This window comes from Nematolebias whitei, chromosome 16 (genome assembly GCF_014905685.2).
Source record: "Nematolebias whitei isolate Nwh7 chromosome 16, NemWhi1, whole genome shotgun sequence".
NCBI lineage: Eukaryota > Metazoa > Chordata > Actinopteri > Cyprinodontiformes > Rivulidae > Nematolebias > Nematolebias whitei.
In genome coordinates, this window is record NC_056513.1 from 16,833,309 (window position 1) to 16,858,011 (window position 24,703).

Consider the following 24,703-nt stretch of genomic DNA (forward strand, 5'->3'; position numbering starts at 1 on the left):
CCAGCACAGAAGATCAACATCATCAGGCCAGGATTCTGCGGTCTACACTCATCTCCAGGCCAGCGGTCACTCTTTCAGGGATGAAGATGTTCACATCCTAGACAGAGAGGAACGATGGCTTGAGAGAGGAGTAAAGGAGGCCATCTTTGTGAAAAGAAATCGTCCATCATTAAACAGGGGTGGAGGCCTCCGGGTTCAACTGTCCCCCTCTTACAATGCTGTGATTGCTAGTATCACTCAGCCCTCTGTGAACAGTAAACAGCCATCAGTGTGCTAATGATCCATTGTTAGGCTGATGGTCCTTCAATCAACCTTTATTTATACAGGTAAATCCCATTGAGCCTCAGGGACTCATTTACAAGAGAGACCTGATTTCAACAAAGAAAGATGACAACAATGGACAACAGTGACAACAATAAACAGTTATAAAAAAGCATACTACAGTTTTTTTTTTTGTTTGTTTGTTTTTTAACAAATAGGATGGCTAAAAGGAAAAGGTAACAAAATAAAAAACAGCTAGATTCCAAGACAAATGTAGAAAACTAAAAACAGGAACATGTCAGCATTGGACCCTGCCAGGTGTCCAACAGATTCTTAAAGACACTTAGAGAGGTCAAGGTCGAGAGCTTCAAATCTTTTTGTAAGATATTCCAGGAAACAGGAGCGGAATAGGAGAAGGCCCTTTTGCCTAGTTCAGTTCTCATTGAGGGAACACTGCAGGTAATAATGTCCTGAGAGCGCACTCCGTAGCTGCACTCACGCAGAGACATGTAGGAGGAGATGTATGAAGGCAGCAGACCAAGAAGTGATTTAAAGATGAAAATATACCAGTGAGAGAGTCTGCGTGATGTTAATGATGTCCAGTTAACCAGAGAATACAGGGTGCAGTGGTGGGTACGATAATCACAGCCAGTTATGAATCTTAGTGCACCATGATAGACAGCATCCAACATCTGCAGGGTTCTTGTAGGAGCGTTCATGTAAATGATATCACCATAATCAATTGAGGGAAGGAAAGTCACAGATGCAAGGCGTTTTCTAGCATTCAGGGTTATTCAGGATTTGTTTCTGAAAAAGAAACCCAGTTTAACTTTCAGTTTCTTTGGCTGATGGTCCTTCTTGACCATGTGAGCAGCTGGTTTTGGTTGTCAGCAGCAAACTGGTTGATCCACTCTGAGAAGGTGCTGTTTAAGAGACTGAGCTGAATACAGCACCTCAGACTGAGGAAGTCTTTCGGATGAGAGACGAAACGTATCTACATTTTTTTGCTTTTTTTTTTTTTTTTTTTTTAATGTCCAGAGAACCAGATTGAACTTTTTTGCCTTTTTCTACCTGGATTATTGAGCATGCATCAGAAGACAGTGAGTAATGTTTGGACCGGTCGAACCGCTGTAGTAGCGTATGGTTCTTTCTCTTTGCTTCCCACTGAGGCCGGGGGGCGGAGTCACAGTGAAGTCAAGGACGTGGGCGGGCCATTCCTGCGCTCTCACAGCGTCGGTGTCCATATATGGTTCGTGACGTCACACGCCGGAGGTTCCATTCACTTAAAACTCCTCGGCCGGAATCCCCTTGGAGGAAATGTAGACACAGACGCGGTCGGGGCTCTTCGCTCGCCCGCATTCAAGGAGTAATCCGCTTTGTTTTCTTAAGGCGACAAATTCCAACAAAAATAAACAACTCCTCGACGGCAAACATGAAAGTCTCCAGCATAGACTGCCGGCGTCTGAGGAGGATCATCAGGAAGGAGTGCGGGAGCTGCCTTATTGTGGACTGTCGACCCTATTTCACATTCACGAACTCCAGCATCATAGGCTCTGTCAATGTGAACCTGAACTCAGTGGTGGTCCGGAGGTCCCGGGGAGGACCGGTGCCTCTGCAGTTCGTCATCCCGGATGAGAGAGCCCTGTACCGCCTCCGGGAAGGGAGCATATCGGCCATCGTGGCTCTGGACGACCGGACGTCCCACTGGCAAAAACTAAAGAAGGACAGCGTAGCACAAATAGTCATAAACACCCTGTCACATCTGGCGAGCGGGACCAGCATCTGTTTTCTGAAAGGTGGGTTTATTTCATAAAAACATATTATTTTTGTTCAGAGAGGGGGAAAATCTGATTAAAAAAAAAACAAAAACTGGACGTTTCGACTTTAAAAATAAAACACCAGGACGATTTATTTTATTAATTATGAATTAATGAACAATATATTAATTCTGAGTTTACCTCAGAGCGACTTAAATGAAACGAAACGCCAGTTTCCCAAGTCCTAATGAGAAGCGCAGTGATGTTTATCCTGCACAATGGGATTATTCCTGTGCGCCTTGCTGCTGCTGACAGTCATTCCCGTGTCATCCCATGTTGGGAGAAGCTGAGATTTCTTGGAGACATAAGCGTCCTGCGTGCGTCAGCGGAGCGGATGAGTCAGTGCTGGAGAAACACATGAAATGTGGTGCAACGACTTTTGTTTAAAAAAAAAAAAGTACAACTACTTGACAATGTTTACCTCTAAGCCTGCGAGAAATAATGCAGTTTTCTGTGGTGATAAAAAGGTCACTTGTGGCCCCTAAACGGATTACCGAGTGCGCGCTCCTGTAATTAATTACGCGTCTAATCAGGTTATAAATGCTTTAATCCAAGGCTAAGACTGTTTCGTAAACTCTGCCACATTTCACAAGATATATATGTGTGTGTGTGTTATTTTAAACTTCTTTCTAAAGACGTGTTATTCATGGCTTTTTCTTTTCCTGTTTGTCTCAGGAGGATACGAAAGCTTCCACTCTCAGTACCCTGAACTTTGCACTGAGGTGAAAACCACTGACCAGAACGGAACTGAAACTGAGAAGAGAGCCAACAGCCACAGCGAGAAGCTTTGTCACCACAAACCAGATTACGATCAGGTATGGAAACACCCTGACACAAACGCCCTCCTCCACCTCTCCCACGCAGCCGCAGGGCGCACAGCAGCTGTCAGGGTTTCTTCTTAAACTCTTATAAGTTAAAACCATCATATATTGGCATAAAAAACTGTGACATTTTCTCTGACCTTCCTCACTCCCTGGTTCTTTTTATATGTGGCACAAAGAGAGCCATGATGCCCATCTGATAGAAATTTCTGACCTTTCCTCCGCTGTAAATAGAAAGCATGCAACAGTTTCAGATTTGGAAAATATCTCAATTGACAGACACATTGTGGCCGCTAATGGCTTTGCTAAAAGGGGGACCTGCCCCTCCATTTGCACTTGATCTGTAAATGAGCCATGATGTTCAGCAGGTAGTTGAACAATGGATGCATTTTTTTCTGGTAAAAGCAGACGCATCAAGGCTGGAGGGTTGTTTTGTCTTGAGTGCTGCAGTCCCAACTTGACTCACGTCTCTGTTTTCTCTCTTTCTTTATTTGTGCGCTCCAGGGTAAACCTGTAGAGATTTTGCCTTTCCTCTACCTCGGTAGTGCCTATCATGCTTCTAGACACGACTATCTCAGTGACCTTCACATCACGGCCTTGCTCAACGTGTCACGCAGGGACCTGCAGCCGGCCAAGGGCCACTATGACTACAAGTGGATCCCGGTGGAGGACAGCCACATGGCCGACATCAGTTCTCACTTCCAGGAGGCGATAGAGTTCATAGGTGAGTGAAAGGGAACACATGCATAACTTGTTTTATTCTTTCATGGTTAAGAAACTGTTGATGCTTTGCTGCAAATGATTCAATCCCTCAAACCAGCAGCCACCAATATAAACTTTTATGGTATTACAAGGACACATCATTCAAGTCCTAAAAATACACAAGCTGAGAGGCACCTATTCATAGGTGTGTTTATTTTTGAGAAGTGGCTCCCTTTTTGTCCGAGCCTGCCGCCGTTCAGGAATAGAACGCTATAAGAAACCCAGCCGTAATCAGTTTAACTTTAATGGCAAGCCTTCAATCCCCCGCCAACCCGTCCAGTCTCTGCTGTCAGTCAGGATTTGCTCGCTCCCCTCGTTTCCTTCCGATCTCTGGCTCCAAACCCATCATCAGCTCCTCCCAAGCCAAATCACATGCACAGGGTGTGGTCAGCCAGTGTGACAACTAGGTAAGCTGTCTGTGCTTATCAATGGCCGGGGTGGACTGATGCATACTCAGTTATTTATGGTAATGGGTGGAGGATAAACACTAGACGAAAACAAGAGCATGCTTGTTTTTCTGTAGAAGATTACTGATGGACCTGCAGGGCAGAAAATTTGTTACACAAGAAAAGAGAGAGTGTGGAGCATTAAAAAGCTGCTGGATAATGGCAGCAGCAGCTGCAAAGATATCCACAATGGGATAATTTTAGCCAGGCATAACGGAGAGCAAAGCTCAGCCACGAGCAGATTGGCTGACCTGTAATGGGTGGCAGCTTTTGTTGGTGTTGTGCATTGTTTAGGGATGCAGTCCCTGTGGATGCCTGTCTCTTGCATAAGGCAGCAAAGTGTTCCAGGAGCAGGTTTAGCCTACATTCAGATGAGGCGTCCAAACTTCACCAGCTCTGTCAAGTCATTAGGCGTTCGGCATACGCAAACAATCACAGCTGCTAAATTAAAATCAATCAGCAAATCGGAACTGCGACTGGGCGAGTGATGTCACTCTGGGGAGGAGATAATAAATATTATCGACATCCTGGATTAAAACAGCAGCTGAAGCATGGTGTGTTATCCCCAGCCAATGATGGTCATTACAACACCCACAGCTGTCCGCCTCTCATTGCATCTTCTGCAGCCCAAAGTTCATGATTCATTTTTACCAAAGATCAGAGCTGTCAGAAATCAGTCGTTCCCCCTGCAGTGGCTCTTTGGAAGAGGCAGAAGTGGCCCTCAACGCTTCCGTGATTTAGACATAGACGTGTAGTCTACTGCGCATCTGCACTGCAGGAAGATCGGAATTACAAGCAAGACATGTGGGTGTTTGTGGGGGATCTTAAAATCAATGAAATCTTTAAGGCATCTTAAGAAGGACGTTTAATTTAGAAAGCTGAGTGCAAGTAGATTGGTGCGCAGGTGACACAACACACTGAAGAGAGTGTAGGTGTGCGGCAGTTCTAAATTGGGACACACGTGTGTTCCAGTGAATATAGCTGCTGCATGCAGCACCCCCACAGCAGTGCAGGAGGGGTAAAGAGCTCATGAGCTGCTGACGAAAACAGTGTTTTTTTTAATGTGCAGCACTGAAAATATGATATGCTTGCACTGTTTCCTTTAGTCCATAATATCTCTTTGTTACTGCTGTGTAAGGTGTTTGCATTAATTATGGATTAGGAGTGTGATTGACAGGTTTTTTTTTTAAAGTACGACAAAATTAAGACAAACAGATGAATCAATGAATTCAGTTCAGTTTATTTCTATAGCACCAAGTCACAACAGAAGTCATCTCATGGCACTGAACAGAAACATATATATATATATATATAATTTAACTTTTTTATCTGAGGAGCAGACTGCTTTGAATTTAACTCCATCGCAGAACTCTCATCTTGAGCTAGCATGAAGGCGACAGTAGAAAGGAAAAACTCCATCATGAGGACGAAACCTTGTAGAACCAGGCTCAGAACAAGCAGTCATCTGCTTCGGCCGACTGGGTTTGAGAGGAACAGATACACAATGGCAGGTTGAGAATTACATGTTAAGATAGAAATAGTATCAAATGAAAACTATTCAATTTTAATAATTCATTTAAGGAAATTAGGTCAATTTGTCCTCCAGTAGTCTTAAGCCTATAGCAACATAACAAGCCAACCCTAACTATAGGATTTATCAAAAAGGAAAGTTTTAAGCCCAGTCTTAAAACTGGACAAGGTGTCAGCCTTATGGACAGGAAGTTGGTTCCACAAGTGAGGAGCCTGATAACAAAAGTCTTCCTCCCATTCTGCTTTTGGAAACTCTAGGAACCACGAGTAAGCCTGCAGTCTGAGAGTGAAGTGTTCTGTTAGGAAAATATGGAACAATAAGATCTCGAATATAAGATGGAGCTAGGTTCTTGAGGGCTTTGTAGGTTAGAAGTAAGATTTTGAATTCATTTCTGAATTTTACAAGGAGCCGGTGCTAAAACTAGAGATATGATCTCTCCTATACCTTAATAAAATCTAATTTTCATTAATGCAAGACTATTTGTGCTGAGGCTCAACTGAAAACCATGATATTAACGAAAACCTTTCCCCGCTTATCTCTTTCCAGATCAAATAAAGCAATCAGGAGGGAAGGTTCTGGTACACTGCGAGGCAGGCATCTCACGCTCACCTACCATCTGCATGGCTTACATCATGAGGACCCAGCAGCTTCGGCTAGACGAAGCCTTCGACATCATCAAGCAGCGCAGGGCGGTCATTTCTCCAAACTTCAGCTTTATGGGCCAGCTGCTGCAGTTTGAGGCTGAGGTCCTGTCCAACGCCCTCGCTCTCGCTGTCACGCCTGAGCCGGCCACTCCCTGTGTTCCGGAGTCGGCCTCGTTTTTCGCCAGTGACTTCTCCGCCACCTTTAACACCAAAAACTTTGAGCCATCCGTGTTCACCCTCCCTACCTCTTGCCTGCAGTCCCCGGTCCACCACCAGTTGAAACTGAGCCCAATAACTGCACTGCCTTAAACTGAACTGTGACTGCACGTAGTCTTACTTGAAATTAAATAAATCATTTTGTGTGCCTGATGTTGACACTAAGCAGTGTAGACAGACCGGAGAGCAGCAGCAGAAGCAACAGAGTCCAGAGAAGAATAGTTTTCACCTCACATCTTAACGCTGCCACTCCCGTCTTCTGAACTGCAGTGAAGAAACAACACAGCACAGAGATAAACTGCAATATACATGCCTTAGGTTATTATTGTGATTAATTTGCCTATTCACAAATACAGTTAGGCATTAATTTATTAAAGAAAAACTACAGGTTTTTTTCATTAATGTGGAAAACAATGTGTTTAATAAATGTTTTCACCACTAAACATTTCTTATGTGTTGTTTAAGCAGTTGCATTTGAACGATACCCTTAGAAGTGAGTTGACAAATGTGACTTTATGTGCACTTTAAAAAAGTTATCTAATCTATCTTTGCAAAAAATGTCACATCAATGTGTTTCTAATGAATGTTTTAAAAGGACAAACCCTGAAAAGGAGAGTGAAATGCAAAAGGAGATGCAACAGTGACACCTGCAGAGACTTTGAGTGGGTCCTCATGAGCAGATTCAGATGAACAGTCTCAGGAGGCATGTCAAGATTTTTTTAAATGAAATTAAACCAAGGGCTGCATTAAGGTGGAGTTGGTTAGCACCATTGCTCTGCAGCAAGAAGGACTTTAAAGAGCCTTTTGCAAAGGAGTTTGCATGTTCTTTCCTGGGGAGTTTTCTGGGTACTCTGGTCTCGTTACACAGCCCATAAACATGCAGGTTAGATTAATTTATAAGTTTGAAATGTCCCTAGATATGAGTGTAGGTGTAAATGTTTTATTTATTTTTTTGCCTCTGGCCCTGTGATGAATCAGTGAACTGTCCACAGTTACCTTTGTCCCATCTCAACCAATGAGGCGCCAGATCATCCTTGACCCTGAACAGGACTAGCAGGATAAATGTTTATAAAAACATTAATAAATGTAGCATAAGCTTCAGAAAGTAAAGTAAATTTCTTGTCCAACTTTCCAAATTATAGAATATTTGTCAAAAAAAATTATTGGTACATAAAAGTGACATAAAAACAATGACCATGAAAAAGTCCACAAAACAAATAAAGAAAACAAAAGAAGAATGAACCCACAACTGCATTCAACATGAACAACATGACAAAAGACAAAAAGTAAATACATTTTCAGTTTATTTATATAGCACCAAGTCACAACAGAAGTCATCTCAGGACACTGAACAGAAACATTAATAAATATATATATATATATATATATATATATATATATATATATATATATAAATAATTTAACACTATTTATCTGAGGAGCAGACTGCTTTGAATTTAACTCCATCACAGAACTTTCATCTTGAGCAAGCATGAAGGCGACAGTGGAAAGGAAAAACTCCCTCATGAGGAAGAAACCTTTAGCAGAACCAGGCTCAGGACAAGCGGACGTCTGCTTCGACTGGCTGGGTTTGAGATTAATAGGAAGGAGGAACAGATACACAATGGCAGGTCAAGAATCACATGTTAAGATAGAAATAGTATCAAATGAAAACTATTAAGGGCAGCACGGTGGCGCAACTGGTAGAGCTGCTGCCTCTCAGCGAGCAGGTCCCTGGTTCAAACCCCGGTCCAGGGGCCTTTCTGGGTGGAGTTTGCATGTTCTCTCCGTGCATGCGTGGGTTTTCTCCGGGTACTCCGGTTTCCTCCCACAGTCCAAAAACATGCATGTTAGGCTGATTGGTAACTCTAAATTGTCCCTAGGTGTGAGTGAGAGAGTAAATGGTTGTTTGACTTGTGTGTCCCTGTGATGGACTTGCGACCCGTCCAGGGTGTACCCCGCCCCTCGCACAGTGATTGCTGGACATGGGCACCAGCGACCCCCGTGACCCAAAAATGGAATAAGCGGGTAAAGAAAATGGATGGATGGATGGAAAACTATTCAATTGTAACAATTAATTTAAGGAAATGAGGTCCCAATGAAGTTGGTCCCAGCAGTTCTTCCTTCAGCAAGTGAAAACGGAGAGCAAAACAAAGTGGTCCTTTCAGGCTTTTATGCTGCCCAAATATAGAAACTGTCACATTTTAAAGTTCAGTACAGTATTTCACATTTTTATGAGTATTTAAAGTAGTATTTCACATAACAAGACGTTTTATATTCATGATTAACTTTCAAACACTATATTGTTATCATGGCCATATTATGATTGTTTTTATGTCCTAAATATACCATCCTATTTAAATCGATGCTCGATTTTCTGAAGGTAAAAATGAAGTTAATTAAATCAACCCAGATCTTTTTTCAGGTCTCTCTTGTAAATGAGTCGCAGAGGAAACTGTATTTTCCGTTTAGCTGAAGTGTACTTGAAGTACTCAGAGGTCTTTGGCGCCCAGATGAAAACCGACAGAAAGTACCAAAATCTACGGAGAGGAAAATGTGAAGCATCCCAAACTTTTAAACGTTAAAGCACAATATAAATAATATAAACATGCTATAAAATAAAGCCTTATATTTTTAAAATACACGAATCATTCTCTAATTTGGCATATTTTGTTTATTTTTTTGGCTGTAACCCTGTTCACACGTATTGGTACGAGCCATTCCATCCCGCCCCCGCCGCCATTTTCCATGTTATTCTCTTTTAGCAGTCAATACTTTAATAATTTTGAATGCGACAGTAAAAATTATATTATAGCATTCCCGGCTCTCCAAATAATTGCAGGGGGATTTTATCTCCAAATTCTGCCGAGGAGACGCGCTCTGTTTAGGCAGCCATGTACATCAAACAGGTAAGTATCGACCACCAAGCTAAGGCTCGTTCATTTAACCGATTACTGTCGGTAACCAGGCCAGTTTAACGGAATGGTTGAAGGATGCATACATGTCAAAACGTTCACTTATAATAAGTGAAATGCAAAGACACACATATTTACTGAATAAAACACTGAACAGCTTGTGTAGCTAGCTTGTTAACTTTAGCTCTCGTTCTCTGTTTCAATCTTGAATTGTCTCCATCCGGTGGTGCTAAGCTAACGCTAGCAGGCTAACTCTTCGATCAAATTCAGTATAATGAATAATATTTGTATGAATGTATACTTCTTTTGCAAAGAGTGAGGTTGTCCACATTATTGTTGTAATACTTAACGGTTTTATATGGTACCAAGCTGGACACTTACTGAATGAAATGTGCAAGTTAGCCCAAAATGCACATTTAGCCAAGGCCCCCTGTCCTGTCTTTTATCATGTTACTGTCTCGATTCACACACTAGTCATTAATTTTAAGTCTAATATTTATGCATTCAAAAACCAGGGCTTACAGACACTATAGACATTTCTATCCACTGAATATGTTAAGATGTACACCCTGAACATCTGCACAGAAATCTGTCGGAATCAGCCTCCCCACCATCACAGACACCTACACCTCCAGATGCAGGAAGAGGGCCACCTGCATCATGAAGGACCCCACTCACCCAGCACACACACTTTTTGCCCCACTCCCCTCAGGAAGGAGGTTAAGGAGCATTAAGTGTAGAACCACTAGACTGAGGAACAGCTTCTACCCTGAGGCTGTTAGACTCATGAATCTCTAACTAGAATAATCACTGTGAAAAACCATATCATGTTGCTGCTGATCTGTTTCATGTTGCTGCTGATCTGTTTCAATGTTGATGTGTTCATGCGTGCACATCTGCTCACAGACTCATGTTCATGTTTGTGCTGATGTTCAATGTTTTATGTTAAGAGTGCTTAGTGTATATTTAGTTGATGTTTTTCTTAGTTCATGTCTTAGATGTTATTACTGTTTTTCTTATACATTTTATTGTTGGATGTAACTGGGACCTTGTGTACATAATTTCGCTCCACCACATGTACCACATGAGGTGCGAATGACAATAAAGAAACTCTGACTCTCTGACTCTGAAGATGCTTCTGTTTGTATTCTCATCAGGTCATTATTCAGGGATTCCGAAGTTACAGGGATCAAACTGTTGTGGACCCTTTCAGTCCCAAACACAATGTGATCGGTGAGTTTTTGCTCAACGTGAAGATTTTTGAATATTCTTACTTATGTAGTAGACCCGAAATATGCAATGATATCACCACTTTTTCTTTTTTGTTTCAGTTGGCCGAAATGGATCAGGAAAAAGTAACTTCTTCTATGGTATGTATGGTTTTTATTTAGCCTTGCTGTTGTTAAACAGATTGTGCTCCATGTTTTAAAGTTTCCCTCTTTTTAAATTTCCACCCCACTCAGCCATCCAGTTTGTGCTCAGCGATGAATTCAGCCACTTGCGACCTGAACAGCGTCTGGCTCTTCTTCATGTGAGTCCTGACATTAAATTATCTGCGAATCAAAGCTCTGACTTCTGAATTGGTCATCATGCACATTTGAATATAAATTGTTGTGCATATCTCATCATAAAAATTATTTTTGAATTTGTTATTGCTGATCCTTGTTAAAGGTGTTCAGCTATTGTCTTTAATATGATTTTTCTATTCTGTCATTTTAGGAAGGAACTGGTCCACGTGTCATTTCAGCTTTTGTTGAGATTATATTTGACAACTCTGACAACCGACTACCGGTATGAATATTAAACATTTTGTTAATTTTTAGTCATAATACTGTAATTCATTCTCATAGCCTCAAAGCTACTGGGTCAGTAAGAGTCCTCATCTAAGAATATTTAGAACCAAAATGTATGCATAACAAATAATACTTAATGACAGTTGTCACATTTCGTGGAATGTTTGACATTTTTGTGCTTGATAAGTTATTGCAAAAAACCACTGGGATTGATACCTGTTTTTCAAAATGAACACTGTTTTTTGTTTTAATTGGAAGAGTTCTAGCCTCTCAAAAGGCATTTGTTCTAAAATTGTTTTTGCCTCTTTGAGGGTATTACATTTTCTACAAAGCTTCTTGAAAAATACCACATTTTGTTTGTCTATGTTTTAATCAGATAAATGATTAAAAAAAACTCTCAAAACATATTTTAAAATGCTGATGTTTGTCTAACTACAGAATTGGAGCATCTGTGTACTTGAATCAACTATAAAGTATTTTTGAATTGAATTTAAATTGAATTGAATTGGAACTGAATAAACTCTTCCATTCCAGTGTACACATTGTTTCTCATATTATTAGCTGGATTTGTAAAACACAGTGGAAATAAGTGGTTTACTTTTATTTTAAATTATAATCGGCGTGGTTAGTGAAAAACTATGTTGCTGCATGTTACTGTCAACTTCACCTGTGATTAATTTGCCTCCCACCAGATTGACAAAGAGGAAGTCTCCCTCCGTCGTGTCATTGGTGCAAAAAAAGACCAGTACTTCTTAGACAAAAAGATGGTGACGTAAGTACTGTGTGGATTGACAGTTTTTGAACTTGTAGAAAGACTATGTTGCACATAAAACTATGTCTTTTTCATGTATTTCACATGTTGTTCTTGTTGCAGTAAAAATGACGTAATGAACCTTCTGGAGAGTGCCGGCTTCTCCCGCAGTAACCCTTACTACATTGTCAAGCAGGGAAAGGTGAGAAAACAGTGGGTGCCAATCTCACACTTGTTTATCACAGAGCACCTTTTTCCCCAGTGCTACATTGTCTGTGTTCAAGTTAAAATAAGTGCTGCCATCTGTGTCATATTTAAATCTTATAATAAATTCTTGATTTGTAAAATATCAGGTTCGTTTTATATTCTGGCAGTAACATCTTAGTAGTGCAATAGGCAGGTAATTTCATCTTTTTCATCGTTTTGTGCAGATCAATCAAATGGCCACAGCACCTGACTCCCAGCGTCTGAAGCTTCTGAGAGAGGTGGCAGGAACACGAGTATATGATGAACGAAAGGAGGAGAGCATTTCTCTCATGAAGGAGACTGGTAACAGCACAATTAACTTCAAATATTTTACACTGAATTTTTTCTTTTTTATATTTGTTGTTTAACTTGTTAAAATTGTGTTGATTTGATACATTTTCTGTCAAATGCACTGGTCAGTGTGTGTTTGGTAAATTTCATAAGCTTAAGAAGATGGATTACACTCAGTTAATGACCAAAAGACAAACATGCTAAACTAAATTTGGAAAATAATTTGAAAAGATTGGTGTTATTTTATAAAGGCAGAAATGGCATGAATATTGGCGTCAAAGTTGTACAACATTATTGTTTTTATTAACATTTTTATAGTTGACATTTTGCTAAACTAAAGTATGTGGTAGTGAACTTGATTTACTGTTAACATTTCAATTAAAATTAATATTTAGTTATTGAGGGTTTTTACATTCTTGCAAATCATCACAATTTGTGTATTTTTCCCAGAGGGGAAGCGAGAGAAGATCAACGAGCTGTTAAAGTACATCGAAGAGCGGCTGCATACCCTGGAAGATGAGAAGGAAGAGTTGGCCCAGTACCAGAAGTGGGACAAAATGAGACGAGCACTGGAGTACACCATTTACAACCAAGAGCTGAATGAAACCCGCGCTAAATTGGACGAGGTGTCACGGTCGAAAGACATTATTTCATTTAATTAGCAAAAACTGCAAACTTATTACAACAAATTCACAAAGGATATACATGTTACAAAAACATTAGTTATATAACAACGTTAGTTATATATAGTAATGAAAACATCCTTGTTTGAATGTGCACAAGTTCAGTTATAAAATAGTCATTGCGTGTATTGAACCTTCTCCAGTTGTCTTCGAAGAGGGAAACCTGTGGAGACAAATCCAGACAGCTGCGTGATGCTCAGCAAGATGCCCGAGACAAAGTAGAGGTATAAAAACCAAATGCCACCACATTGCAAGAATTATATTTTGTCTTTCTAAGGTTGTTTTGTTGCAGGCAGATTTTTAACAGTTATGTAAATTACGTAGTTTAAGCATATTTTTTAGCAGTATATGGACTTCACAGTATATGGACTTGGAAGGAGGGATTCTTGTTTAATAAGTTAATGAAGAATTTGTTTTCACACTCTCTTTGGAAAATAATTTTACTGTTATTTACTTTATTTCGTCGTCTTGTAGGAGACGGAGCGTGTTGTGCGCGAGCTGAAGTCCAAGGCTTCGGCTATGAAGGAGGAGAGAGAGCAACTGTCGGCGGAGCGCCAGGAGCAGATCAAGCAGAGGACCAAGCTCGAGCTGAAGGCCAAGGACCTGCAGGATGAGCTGGCAGGCAACAGTGAACAGAGGGTACGGAAGCCTCCAATCTGCGTCATAATGCACACGTGATTCAGCACCAACAACACTCCATCCCTTTCTGCATCACTCAGGGTAGAGAGGAGTGTTAGTCTTCACTCTTTTAACACACTTATGCCAGTTATTGGCTGGAAAAATAGCTGCTTGTCAACACAATTTCTTAAATTAAATGCATTGTTTAGAAGTTATAAAAATATAATTCTGAACTAAAGTGGTAAAATTTGATTTGAGTTCAGAATCACTGAATGGGAACATTACCAGAAAAGAAATTCTCAGGAAATTCCAACCCAACACTTTTTCTTTAGGTTCTGGTGGAAACATGTTCAATCAGGTCTGGTTCACCTCTGGTTGTTTGGTTAATACTTCATTTACAAACCGTAGATCACCATATATCCTCTGTTTTAAAGATTTTTAGAAAAAGAAGCAACGATTTGAGTTTAAACACGGCAAAGCTTCAGTGACTAATGAAATTATTGATCCTTTGCTTTAGAAATGAATGGCCATGTTTCTGTCTATTGTACTGTTCATAATATAATAGGCAATGGGTGTATGAAGTATGAATTTTTTTTGTCTTGAAATAAAACTAGTTCTCATAAAAAGAAGGTAGTTATTTGAAACATTAAATTAATAAACCTTTATCTGCCATGCTTCATCTTTCTCAAAGCCTTTCTCTGAAGAGAAAAGTGGCACATATGTTGAAAACCTTTCAAAATGGCAGTGACTATGTTGGATGGGTCCTTTCTGCACTTACTGGATGTTTTTTGTTAATAGAATCCTTTTAGCTTTCTTTTCACAGGCTGTCTTATGCATTAAAAGGTTTTTTTTAATTAATTTTTTTATAAATATGGCTACATTTTAGGGTTCAGTTTAATGCATGGGAAAGCTTTATCTCAAACACTTTGAAAACAAAATTTTATAGCAATTGGCTATTGTAAAATAGTCACAAGTGTTATTTCACCCAGCTCTTAAACTTATAAAATGTGAGAATTCCCTGTGGAACAAATTAGGAAGTAAAATGGGTAATTGTCATTAAAATCACGTTCAGATTCACTTCTTGGCTTTAGCATTTGTGTACTCACTTGGCATTGCTCACTCTCCATATGGCTTTGTGTTTAGTAAGTGTGTGTTTGTGAGCACGTGTGAGCATGAAGATGATAATATAAGGCCCGGTTTGTGTGAACTGTGATGGGTCACAGACAGCATGCTGGGTGGTGGTTGGATGAAACCCACCTGGCCATGGTTGGCACAACACCAGTCAACAGCAACTAAGTCACATTGAAGCCTCACTAGCTGTTGGCGGTCCTGATTTAATCAACTTTAAAATGGCTGATACAACAAAAAGTGTTTGTTGGTGTGGAAGGGATTTTCCTTTTTTCTTCACTTCGTTCTTTTTTGTTGTATGGGACCAATCTGGAGAAACAAAGGTTTGTTTTGCGTTTTCATTGCTGTGTGTGGACTTGTGAATATGCAGCGTTGAAGTCAACTTTATTTATAAAGTACATTTTAAACAGCTGCTGTTACCAAAGTGCTTAACATTTAAATCAGTGGGAGTAATTTCATGGAAAAAATAACAATAAAAGTAACAATAGTACTGAAATTTTAATTAAAAGCATCAAAAGAAAAACAGAAACACAGAGCAATAAAATATATTGTCACACTGTGTAAAACGCCAGAGAAAACAGATGTGTTTTTAGCAGAGATTTAAAAACAGGAAGTGAAGTGGCCTGCCTGATGTTGGGGGGCAACTTGTTCCAAAGTTTGGGGCCCACAACAGGAAAAAGCCAGATCACCTCTGAGCTTCAATCTTGTTTTTGGAACAGTCAAAAACAGCTGATCAGATGATCTTGGGGCCCGAGAGGAAACATATGGTTCCAATAGCTCAGAGAGATTGAGGGTGCAAGGCCATTTATGCACTTAAAGGTTAGCAGGATAATTTTTTAATTAGTTCTCGTATGTACAGAGAGCCAGTGAAGGGAGGATAAAACTGGTGAGATGTGATCAAACCTACTAGTTCCTGTTAATAGCTGAGCTGCAGCATTTTGGACAAGCTGGAAATGTGAAATGGAGACCTGGCTGACCCCAACTTAGCGTGCATTACATTAGTCTATTCAGGTAGTAATAAAGGCATGGAGTAGTTTTTCAAGGTCAGATCTAGACAACACTGACTTAAGCTTAGCTATCTGCTTTAATTGGAAGAAGCTTTTTGCAGAACAAAGTTGATTTGTTTATTAAACTTGAAGTCAGAGTCTAAAACCATCCTGAGATTTGTAAAAAAAACTTCTTAAGATACGGCTGAAGAAAGCCAAGATTTACAGGGTCAGATACAGTGGTAGAGCTAGGGCTAAACACAATGACTTCAGTCTTCTGATCATTAAAACTTAAAACATTTGGAGCCATCTATGCCTTGATGTCATCAATACATTTTAACAGAAGCTGAATGGAGCAAGAGCTATTAGGTTTTATGGGCAGATAAATCTGATAATCATCAGCATAGCAATGAAATGAAAGACCATGTTTCCTTAGGATAGACCCCAAAGGGAGCAGATAGAGTGAAAACAAAAGGGGTCCAAGAATCGAGCCCTGTGGGATTGAAGGCATTCTTCATTTTGACATTTCAAATTGAGGATTTTGCTACTTGTTGCAATTTTCTTAATTTATCTTTTGCTAATTAAAGTGTTTGTTTAACATTTTCCTTACAAAATACAAATTACTGTTTGTTAATAAATCCAAAACTGGTTTTCTTCTAAACCAGGTTATCTATATTTGTCTCTGATTACTTGTAAACTTGTGTGGGCTTAAACTGAACTCCAGTGAATTTGATGTAGATGGCTGAAATGCTGCTATGAAATTTTGTACTGTATGGATGCAACATTATTATTTAGTATATCTCACTTAGACAAATTTGTGACGCACTGAGAATAATTGGGACGTCGCTCACTTCACTTCTAATCCAGGGCCAGCCAACTATCGTCACAGTCAGTCGATGGGCAGATCTGTTGTGGGAGAGATCCACTGAAGCATGTTCTTCAATCTCTTCTAAAGCATTTAATAAAGATAGTTATTAGAGGGGAAAAAAAGCCCAAATGTTTGCTTAAAAAATATTTTCTTTTTTTCCAGAAACGTCTGCTGAAAGAGCGTCAGAAGTTGCTGGAGAAAATTGAGGAGAAACAAAAAGAACTGCAGGAGACTGAACCTAAATTCAACATGGTGAAGGAAAAAGAGGAGCGGGGCATCTCCAGGTAGGGATGAGTCATTCTTAATTACACAGCGGTGACCAGGCATAACTCGATGAGTCAGTCATCAAACTCTAAAAACATTTTTGATTGCAAGAGATCAAGAGGTGACTGCACAGAAGATTTGCCAGTTCTTTTCCCAAGTCTCTTGTTGTATATGTACTAAAATGTATTGATGGCTTAAAAACCTACAAGAACAACATATTTTTATTTTATCTAGCCTGTCTAGTCAAATGTTTGAACACAACATTAACATAGACAGTTAGGGGTGCGAATCTCTGTGTCTGGCGATTCGATTCCGATTTTTGGTGTCACGTTTGATTCAAAATCGATTTTTCTATTCAGAAACGATTTTTCTACTGAAATGATCATAAATTTTATTTCAATTTTGTAACTGACAAGCTGAAAAGATTAAACAACAATGTAAACAAATAGAACATTTATTTACAACAGTAATTTTAGGTTCCTTACCGTATCAAATCTTTTTGCATCATTTTATATTTATACCAAAAATAGGAAAAAATATAGGAGTGCATAAAGTTCTGTAACTTAAATTACCAGTATTAGGTTAGCTTAGTTGCCTGAATTTTTCTATAAATAAATAAAATAAAAATCTAGGAACAAATAATTCATCCATCCATCAGCTTTATCCACTTCTTTTATGGGTCATGGGCATCACTGGTGCCCATGTCCAGCTATCAGTGTGCGAGAGGCGGGGGACACCTGGACATAATTCAAAATATATAAATACAAAAGTAAACAGACTTCAGCCTACCATAGTACATTAACCTTTAACTCAAAATAAAATACAGACTTCACAGTTTTTTTTTTTTTACCTCTAACATTTGTTATATTTTCAAAACTTAACCTAATATGAAATATACAGACTTCACAGTCTTAACCATATTGATTCATGTTTAGTAAATATTTTTAACACATTTTCAAAACCTGTGCAAATCTGCACAAAATCTCTTCTGAACTGTAATAATTTATAAACCATAAATTGTATAATTTAGAAATGGCTCCAGGAGATGTGTTTCATCTGGTCTCTTCAACCTGTTAAAAAGACAAATTACATTAAGTTTCTTGTACAACTTGTCTATAAGTTTTAGTATAATATGAGAATAAACAGTTGCCTTTGAGCTGAAGCTGCATCAGAGCTTCTCCCATCCGTTGTTTCATGGTGAAGTTGCGGTGCTGCTTTTTGGGAAGAAAAAAAATCTACATGAAGGAATAACGTACATTGAATCCATCATATTAAAAATAAACCTAAACCCCTCACCTTCCACTGAGCTGTTTGCTCGAAAATCCTTTGTGATACAGCAGGAGATGGAGAGGGAAATCTTCGCAGCCTTTGAGGAAGCCTGGAAGTTTGTTGCAGAGTTTGCTGGTCGGCTGCTTTTGCTTTCATCTTCCGCGCATTTTATCGTATTTCCAAAATACTGTACTGCAATTTTATTTTACACTGCTCGCAAACAACCGTGCTCTTGTTAAGCTCTGTCTTTCCCCGGAACATTGTAGTATCTAAAATGACTTTTAAAGACGAAGAAGCGGGTTGAATCATGTTGTCCTCCTCCTCCATGCTAGCAGACTCCATACAAAGGGAGCTGGCTAACTAGCTTGCTGTACGGTGGCCTACACGGCCCAATTCTACGGCGGCCGAGCAGACACGTAATGTGGTATGCAGTACGCTCTGGAGTAGGAGCGGAAAAAAATTAAAATATAAAACTTAAACGCATTTTAAAATCGATTTATGGGCCTGCAGAATCGATTCAGAATCGCCGGGACTAAGAATCAAGAGTCTTTAAAAAAAACATCTTTTTTTTTTCTGCACCTCTATAGACAGTGTTTGTATGTGTTCAGAATTACAAAATAGACATAGTATGACTTTTATACATTTCTGTCATTATGAAGGTTGGCAAATACATTTTCCAGTTCAGATTTGTGGATCACTCACTTGCAAATGGACTTCTTTCCAGGCTTGCTCAAGCTACACAAGAGAGGACTGACCTGTATGCCAAGCAGGGTCGTGGCAGCCAGTTCACATCCAAAGAGGAGAGGGATAAGTGGATCAAGAAAGAGCTGAAGTCCCTGGACCAGGCCATCAATGACAAAAAGAGGCAGATCGCAGCCATCCACAAAGATCTGGAAGACACGGAGATGAACAAAGAGAAGAACCTTGAGCAGTACAATGTAAGATAATTCTGTGATGTTTTATTTTTGTTTGTTTTTTTCAAGCAAGAGGCTAACTCAAGCAATTTGTTCATAGTCTTTTTTATTTTTATTTTTTCAAAAATGCTAATAATAACCTTTTTCTTTAAATTACTACTTTTTATTGCTTATTAATCACAAGTAGCTGGAAAGAAAGATTAAAAAGGCTTTAGTTTATTTCAGACTGACTTAAAAATGCAACAATTTTCTGCAGTTTTCATCTGATTCACTTTGATTTTGACTTTAGAAACTTGATCAAGATTTAAATGAAGTCAAGACTCGTGTAGAGGAGCTGGACAAAAAGTATTACGAAGTGAAGAACAAGAAAGATGAACTTCAAAGTGAAAGAAAGTAAGAGATCTCACCTTTGTTTAAAATCTTGCCTTTGCTTTTATATATAGTCAAATTTTTGTGTGAGATAAAGTCTGTATAACAACATTGTGCTTGATTTTCTTCAAAGTAGAACTTATCAATCCACAGACTTCAGTGTTGAGAAAGTGAAGAAAACTGTACGATTTTTGAACAATGAACAATTTTTAACGGTTTAAAAGATTCTTATAAATTTGTTTACATTTTGCACTTTAATCTTAAGTCTTGTGCAGTAAGTGAGCAAGCGAAATTAGAAAACGCAACTTGTGTAGATGCAGACCATTAGCTTAAAGTTGTGTTCACGTTTATTAAGACACGTAGGCACTAAGCAGAGAAAACAGACTGTTTATACAGTTGTATTAAATACAACAAGCTGTGTTAAGTATGTAACATTTTGAATGTGGAGGGAGTTAAAAGTTGTGTTCAAAGGCATACAAAATAAGTTAGCATTTAGGTCAGTATTAAAAATAGATTAAATGTGAAATATGCATGGACTTTTTACTTTTTTAAACTTTATTATTATTTATGTAACCTTTATTTCACCAGGAAAATCCCATTGAGATTAAAAATCTCTTTTGCAAGAGAATCTTGGCTAAGACTGGCAGCAGCACACAGAAGTTACAGAACATGCACAGCAAAAACAGAAAAAGTTAACTCCATCATAAATAAATTAATTAAAAGATTCATCAGTTAGAACATTTACAGACAGATGATTCCTTCTCTAAATCATTAAGAACAGCCTTAAAAACATTTAGTGACAATAGTTCCTTTAGTTTCATGTATTTTTGCAACTTTATTCTTTTTAAATACCTGTGCATAATATTTAGTTTGCGTTCACTTATTTTCAAACATTGACTTTTGGGTTTTATCCCCGACTTCTTTTTGCGCTTGTATCAGGGCTGCAGTTGGGTTTCAGGTTTTTTGGTGACATAAGTGTAACAGTGTGCCACTGTCTGTTTCTGTCCAGCTACCTGTGGCGTGAGGAGAACGCAGAGCAGCAGGCCTTGGCAGCCAAACGAGAAGACCTGGAGAAGAAACAGCAGCTCCTTAGAGCGGCCACAGGCAAGGTCTGTGTCACTCTGCATGACTGCGTAATTATTGACTTGCATAATGGAATTGCAGGATAACCAATACCTCCGTCTGGACAGGGGTAAAATATCTGCTTGTGTGCACAAAGGAGGACATATTGGTTTTCAGATGATCAGTGCAAACACTCACAAATGTCCTTTTTTTGTTGGCTGAATCGATTACAATAGACATAGTCTGAGAAGCAATTGTATTACATTTTCACCTGGTAAATGGTCCACATATGTATGAGCATACTTTCTGAAAAAGTCTGAGGGAGGAAATTTGAACGTGTATATAAATCCCAAGAAGAGTGTTTCAGTCTCCAAGAAAGCCCACCTGAATACCACGAAGAACTCTTTGTGACTCACCCAGTTGTCAGGATGGGTATATATCAAATGGATTCATTCATCTGCCTTCCCACTTGCACCTTATAACTTGCTAAATTTACATATGACTCACTCCTCACTGCCTCATCAGGTCATTTCTTCTGAGCCTATATATCAATCAAATATCACCACTGAATAATACTGCTGAGATGAAAAGAGGCTGCTTCACAAACACATGTAATGTTTTTTTTTTTCTCCCCTCGTTTGTTTCATCTGATTTCAGTTTCTCTATTGTTAGACAGACTCAGTATTGTCCATTTATATTTGCAGTGCATTGCTCATTTAAGTGCTTCCCCATATTGAGATAGACTATTTATTTTTTGCATGGTCTCACAATGAGTTTTTGCTTTTACAGCGTTTTATATGCGTGTAGTGTGAAGGCAGAAGCATTTTGTTGCAGCTTCTTTTAGCCGGCTAACAACTTCTGTTTTTAAACTTTTAGTTTAAAATTAGTTTTATTGACGTTAGTTATTTTTTTTGTATTAGCTCTATCAATGGTAATACAACTTTTAATATAATTAATTTCATATTAAATCTTGTACCATTTGCCTTTTATTACATATTTCTTCTCCTTCCTGCAGGCTATTCTCAATGGTATCGACAGCATTAACAAAGTCCTGGAGCATTTCAGGCGGAAGGGAATAAACCAGCATGTTATCAACGGTTACCATGGCATTGTCATGAATAATTTTGAGTGTGAGCCAGCTTTTTACACCTGTGTGGAAGTGACTGCTGGAACTAGGTAAGAATCACAATGAATTTTTCTTTGTGATGCTAAAATCTGAATGTCACTACTTGACATTTTGATACATCTGGCTTGTGGTTTACAATCCACTATAAAGGTAAATAAAAGGCTCTTGTATGAAACAGTGCCACAATAAAAGTTTGTGTTTATGCTTCTTCTGGTCGTTCATAAATGACTGAAGAGTGCGAGCTTTTAGAAATGAAGCCAACATTGTGGAACCAAAAGAGACGTGGAGCAGAACTCAGCTGTATTGACGTAGAGCGCAACACATTAAATGTGGCAGATTTCTCCTTAGTACTGTTTTCAAAGCACGACAAATTAACTCGGTGTAGCAATTCTCTTTGTAGTTAACAGATTATTATTATTTTTTTGACTAAATGCAAGGTTGCCGCATGTCATCGTTGATCTTCCCTCAGTAATAAATCTGGTTGTTGTTTATTCCTGCGACTGGTTGGTTGCACAGACCAACTATAATTACTATATAATCATTGTAGAGCCACATACAGTATCTATCACATTATCTATTCACATGTTGACCGTTTCTGATCTGTTACTACTTCGCTTCACGGCACAAAAGCACATTAGGAGTAGATTGACTTTCACCCCACTTGCCACCTTGATCCAATAGGAAATCACACTGAGGTGTCCCAGCATGAGGCGTCTTGACAAAAAACTTACCAGTACATTAAGAAAGACCAAATTGGATTTTAAATAATGGGAATTTTTTATAGCTTTGACTTGGTGTTATTGAAATTACTGACAAGAAAACAGAGTGGAGCAGCTGAATTGGTCTCATATTCTGGCCACTGTTCTGTTTTTTTGTAGGGTGTCCTCATCAGGCTAACAGTCTGTGTTAACAATACTTGTGTTAATCTCAGTGCGTAAGGTTTTTTAATAATCTGGAGATACCTGGATTAGAAACCTCTGGTTACTGAATCAGGTTGTTATTCCAGTTTCATGACTTCAGAGTGATGGGACATGAAGAAAATAAAAGATTCAAAGCTTTTTGATCATTGTATATTCTGCTTTAGTGGACATTATCTACTTGACTTTGGCAACATTTATAAACAATGAATTTTATAAGCAGTCTGTTCTCAAATGTTTAGGTTTGAGAAAATTGGCACCAAATATAGGAGTTGCTCCACGTTTTCTGTTTTACAAGCTAATATAAATGTGTCTAAAGAACGCGTGGTAAAAAATATACACTAGCAGATCTAATAAAATACAGAATTTGTAAAATTGTTATTTTGTTATGTGATATCAGTTTGTCATTTTTCTCAAGATAGATAAATATTCTTGTTTGATTCTTGATAGAATTCTTGAAAATGAACAAAAAAAAAGATAGGTTATTAAAGTTTTAATAGAAATAAATAATGTTCAGTATAAGTTGGTTTCATCATAAAAAGAGGTGTTTTAATTATTTGTACTTTTTACAAACATGCGTTTTAAATCCTTCACTTATTTTATTTGTTCTAAATGTCAACCTTTTGTCTTTTCAGACTGTTTTACCACATTGTGGAGACAGATGAAGTGAGCACAAAAATCCTCATGGAGTTCAACAAAATGAACTTGCCTGGAGAGGTCACTTTCCTTCCTCTTAGCAAGCTGGATGTCAGAGACACCGCCTATCCAGAAACCAACGTAAGAATCTGCATGAATTACTTCTGATCAATCAATCAAAACTTTATTTCAGACACATACATGGTCCATAGTAAACAAAAACAGGAAAAAAAAGAAAAATAGTTCACAAACTTAAAAAACTAACATAAGGAAACAAATTTTGTCATCCTAAAATCATCCATCCATCATCTTTAACCGCTTCTTTCTGGGTCCCGAGTCCTGGTGCCTATATCCATCAATCACCTTTCGAGAGGCGGGGGACAACCCTGGACATGTCCAGTCCATCACAGGGTCACATGGAGACAAACAGTCATTCACTCTCTCACTCACACTTAGGGACAATTTAGAGTTACCAGTCATGCCATTGTATGTGAACATACAATGATGACAAAACATAATGCGTTATTATTATTATTATTATTATTATTATTATGTTTTTGGTCTGTGTGAGGAAACTGTAGTACGCAGAGAAAGTTTCCTATTTAGATGTGTAGTAGCCATTTGGGTTTGTCTTCTTTATTAAATATCCTTATTAGAGCCCAACCGATAGACATTTTGGCTGTCGTTGATATTGGTATTGGGAGGCAAAGGCTAATGCTGATAACCGATATACCTGAAACGCTGCTGTGAGCTGCTCTAGCCCTTTCACACATGGCCTGAGCAAACCCTGACACACATGCCACTGGTGTTTGGGGGTAACTGCATGATGTGTGGTGATATTTGGAGATGTCTGTGTTTGGAGGGGCGAGTGGTGCGGGGCTTGTTTATGTAGCGTGGCTGTTAGCAACTGTGAAGCCATGCGTAGTCCCACCTTACAAGTGATGCACTGGTCATAAACACAGCCTTCTTAACGTGCGTTCACATTTTCTATCCTCCACTATTCATCATAACGTTATCAAGTGTGTTACTAAAATATTAATTAAACAAAGAAACACTCTTCCCTGTTCATTGTTGAAACAGTCAGTCATGTATGGCGAAGGCCTAATTAGTATTCGACCTCAGCTAGATTTTTTTTTTCTTCTTTTCTTTGCAGAGAAGTAAATATTTCAGACAAACATTGCATTTCATTGAGGACAACAAAGATAACATTACTAACACCGGAATATTTTACCTCTACGTTAGATTTATTGTTCAGGCTAAAGTTTTACAAGCCAATAGCCTATTCTAGGTTATCTAAACGTTAGCTTGCTAAATTGAGAGGCATGACAAGTGGGTTGAAGGATTGAAGAGAATTTGTTGTTGATTTTTT

The 24,703-nt window shown here is 38.7% G+C and overlaps 2 protein-coding genes across 2 annotated transcripts in view; both read left to right on the forward strand.

The window, feature by feature from the left end:
* The first annotated feature begins 1,577 nt into the window (after window positions 1–1,577).
* Window positions 1,578–6,609, forward strand: dusp5 (dual specificity phosphatase 5). Its single transcript, XM_037690314.1, has 4 exons — window positions 1,578–2,057; window positions 2,754–2,893; window positions 3,404–3,623; window positions 6,185–6,609. Exons 1-4 carry the CDS (start codon window positions 1,694–1,696, stop codon window positions 6,589–6,591), a joined length of 1,131 nt encoding a protein of 376 aa, XP_037546242.1. The 5' UTR covers window positions 1,578–1,693; the 3' UTR covers window positions 6,592–6,609.
* Window positions 6,610–9,311: 2,702 nt separating this feature from the next.
* The window catches only part of smc3 (structural maintenance of chromosomes 3), a 34,663-nt gene continuing 19,271 nt past the window's right edge, over window positions 9,312–24,703 (forward strand). The window contains exons 1-17 of the mRNA XM_037689731.1: window positions 9,312–9,407; window positions 10,571–10,646; window positions 10,745–10,783; window positions 10,877–10,944; window positions 11,133–11,204; window positions 11,899–11,978; window positions 12,081–12,159; window positions 12,389–12,506; window positions 12,945–13,120; window positions 13,321–13,401; window positions 13,652–13,816; window positions 16,940–17,061; window positions 19,035–19,248; window positions 19,514–19,617; window positions 20,603–20,702; window positions 21,671–21,831; window positions 23,334–23,475. Coding sequence (XP_037545659.1) covers window positions 9,393–9,407; window positions 10,571–10,646; window positions 10,745–10,783; window positions 10,877–10,944; window positions 11,133–11,204; window positions 11,899–11,978; window positions 12,081–12,159; window positions 12,389–12,506; window positions 12,945–13,120; window positions 13,321–13,401; window positions 13,652–13,816; window positions 16,940–17,061; window positions 19,035–19,248; window positions 19,514–19,617; window positions 20,603–20,702; window positions 21,671–21,831; window positions 23,334–23,475 — 1,812 coding nt within the window. The 5' untranslated portion in view covers window positions 9,312–9,392. The remainder of the gene's footprint in view (window positions 9,408–10,570; window positions 10,647–10,744; window positions 10,784–10,876; window positions 10,945–11,132; window positions 11,205–11,898; window positions 11,979–12,080; window positions 12,160–12,388; window positions 12,507–12,944; window positions 13,121–13,320; window positions 13,402–13,651; window positions 13,817–16,939; window positions 17,062–19,034; window positions 19,249–19,513; window positions 19,618–20,602; window positions 20,703–21,670; window positions 21,832–23,333; window positions 23,476–24,703) is intronic.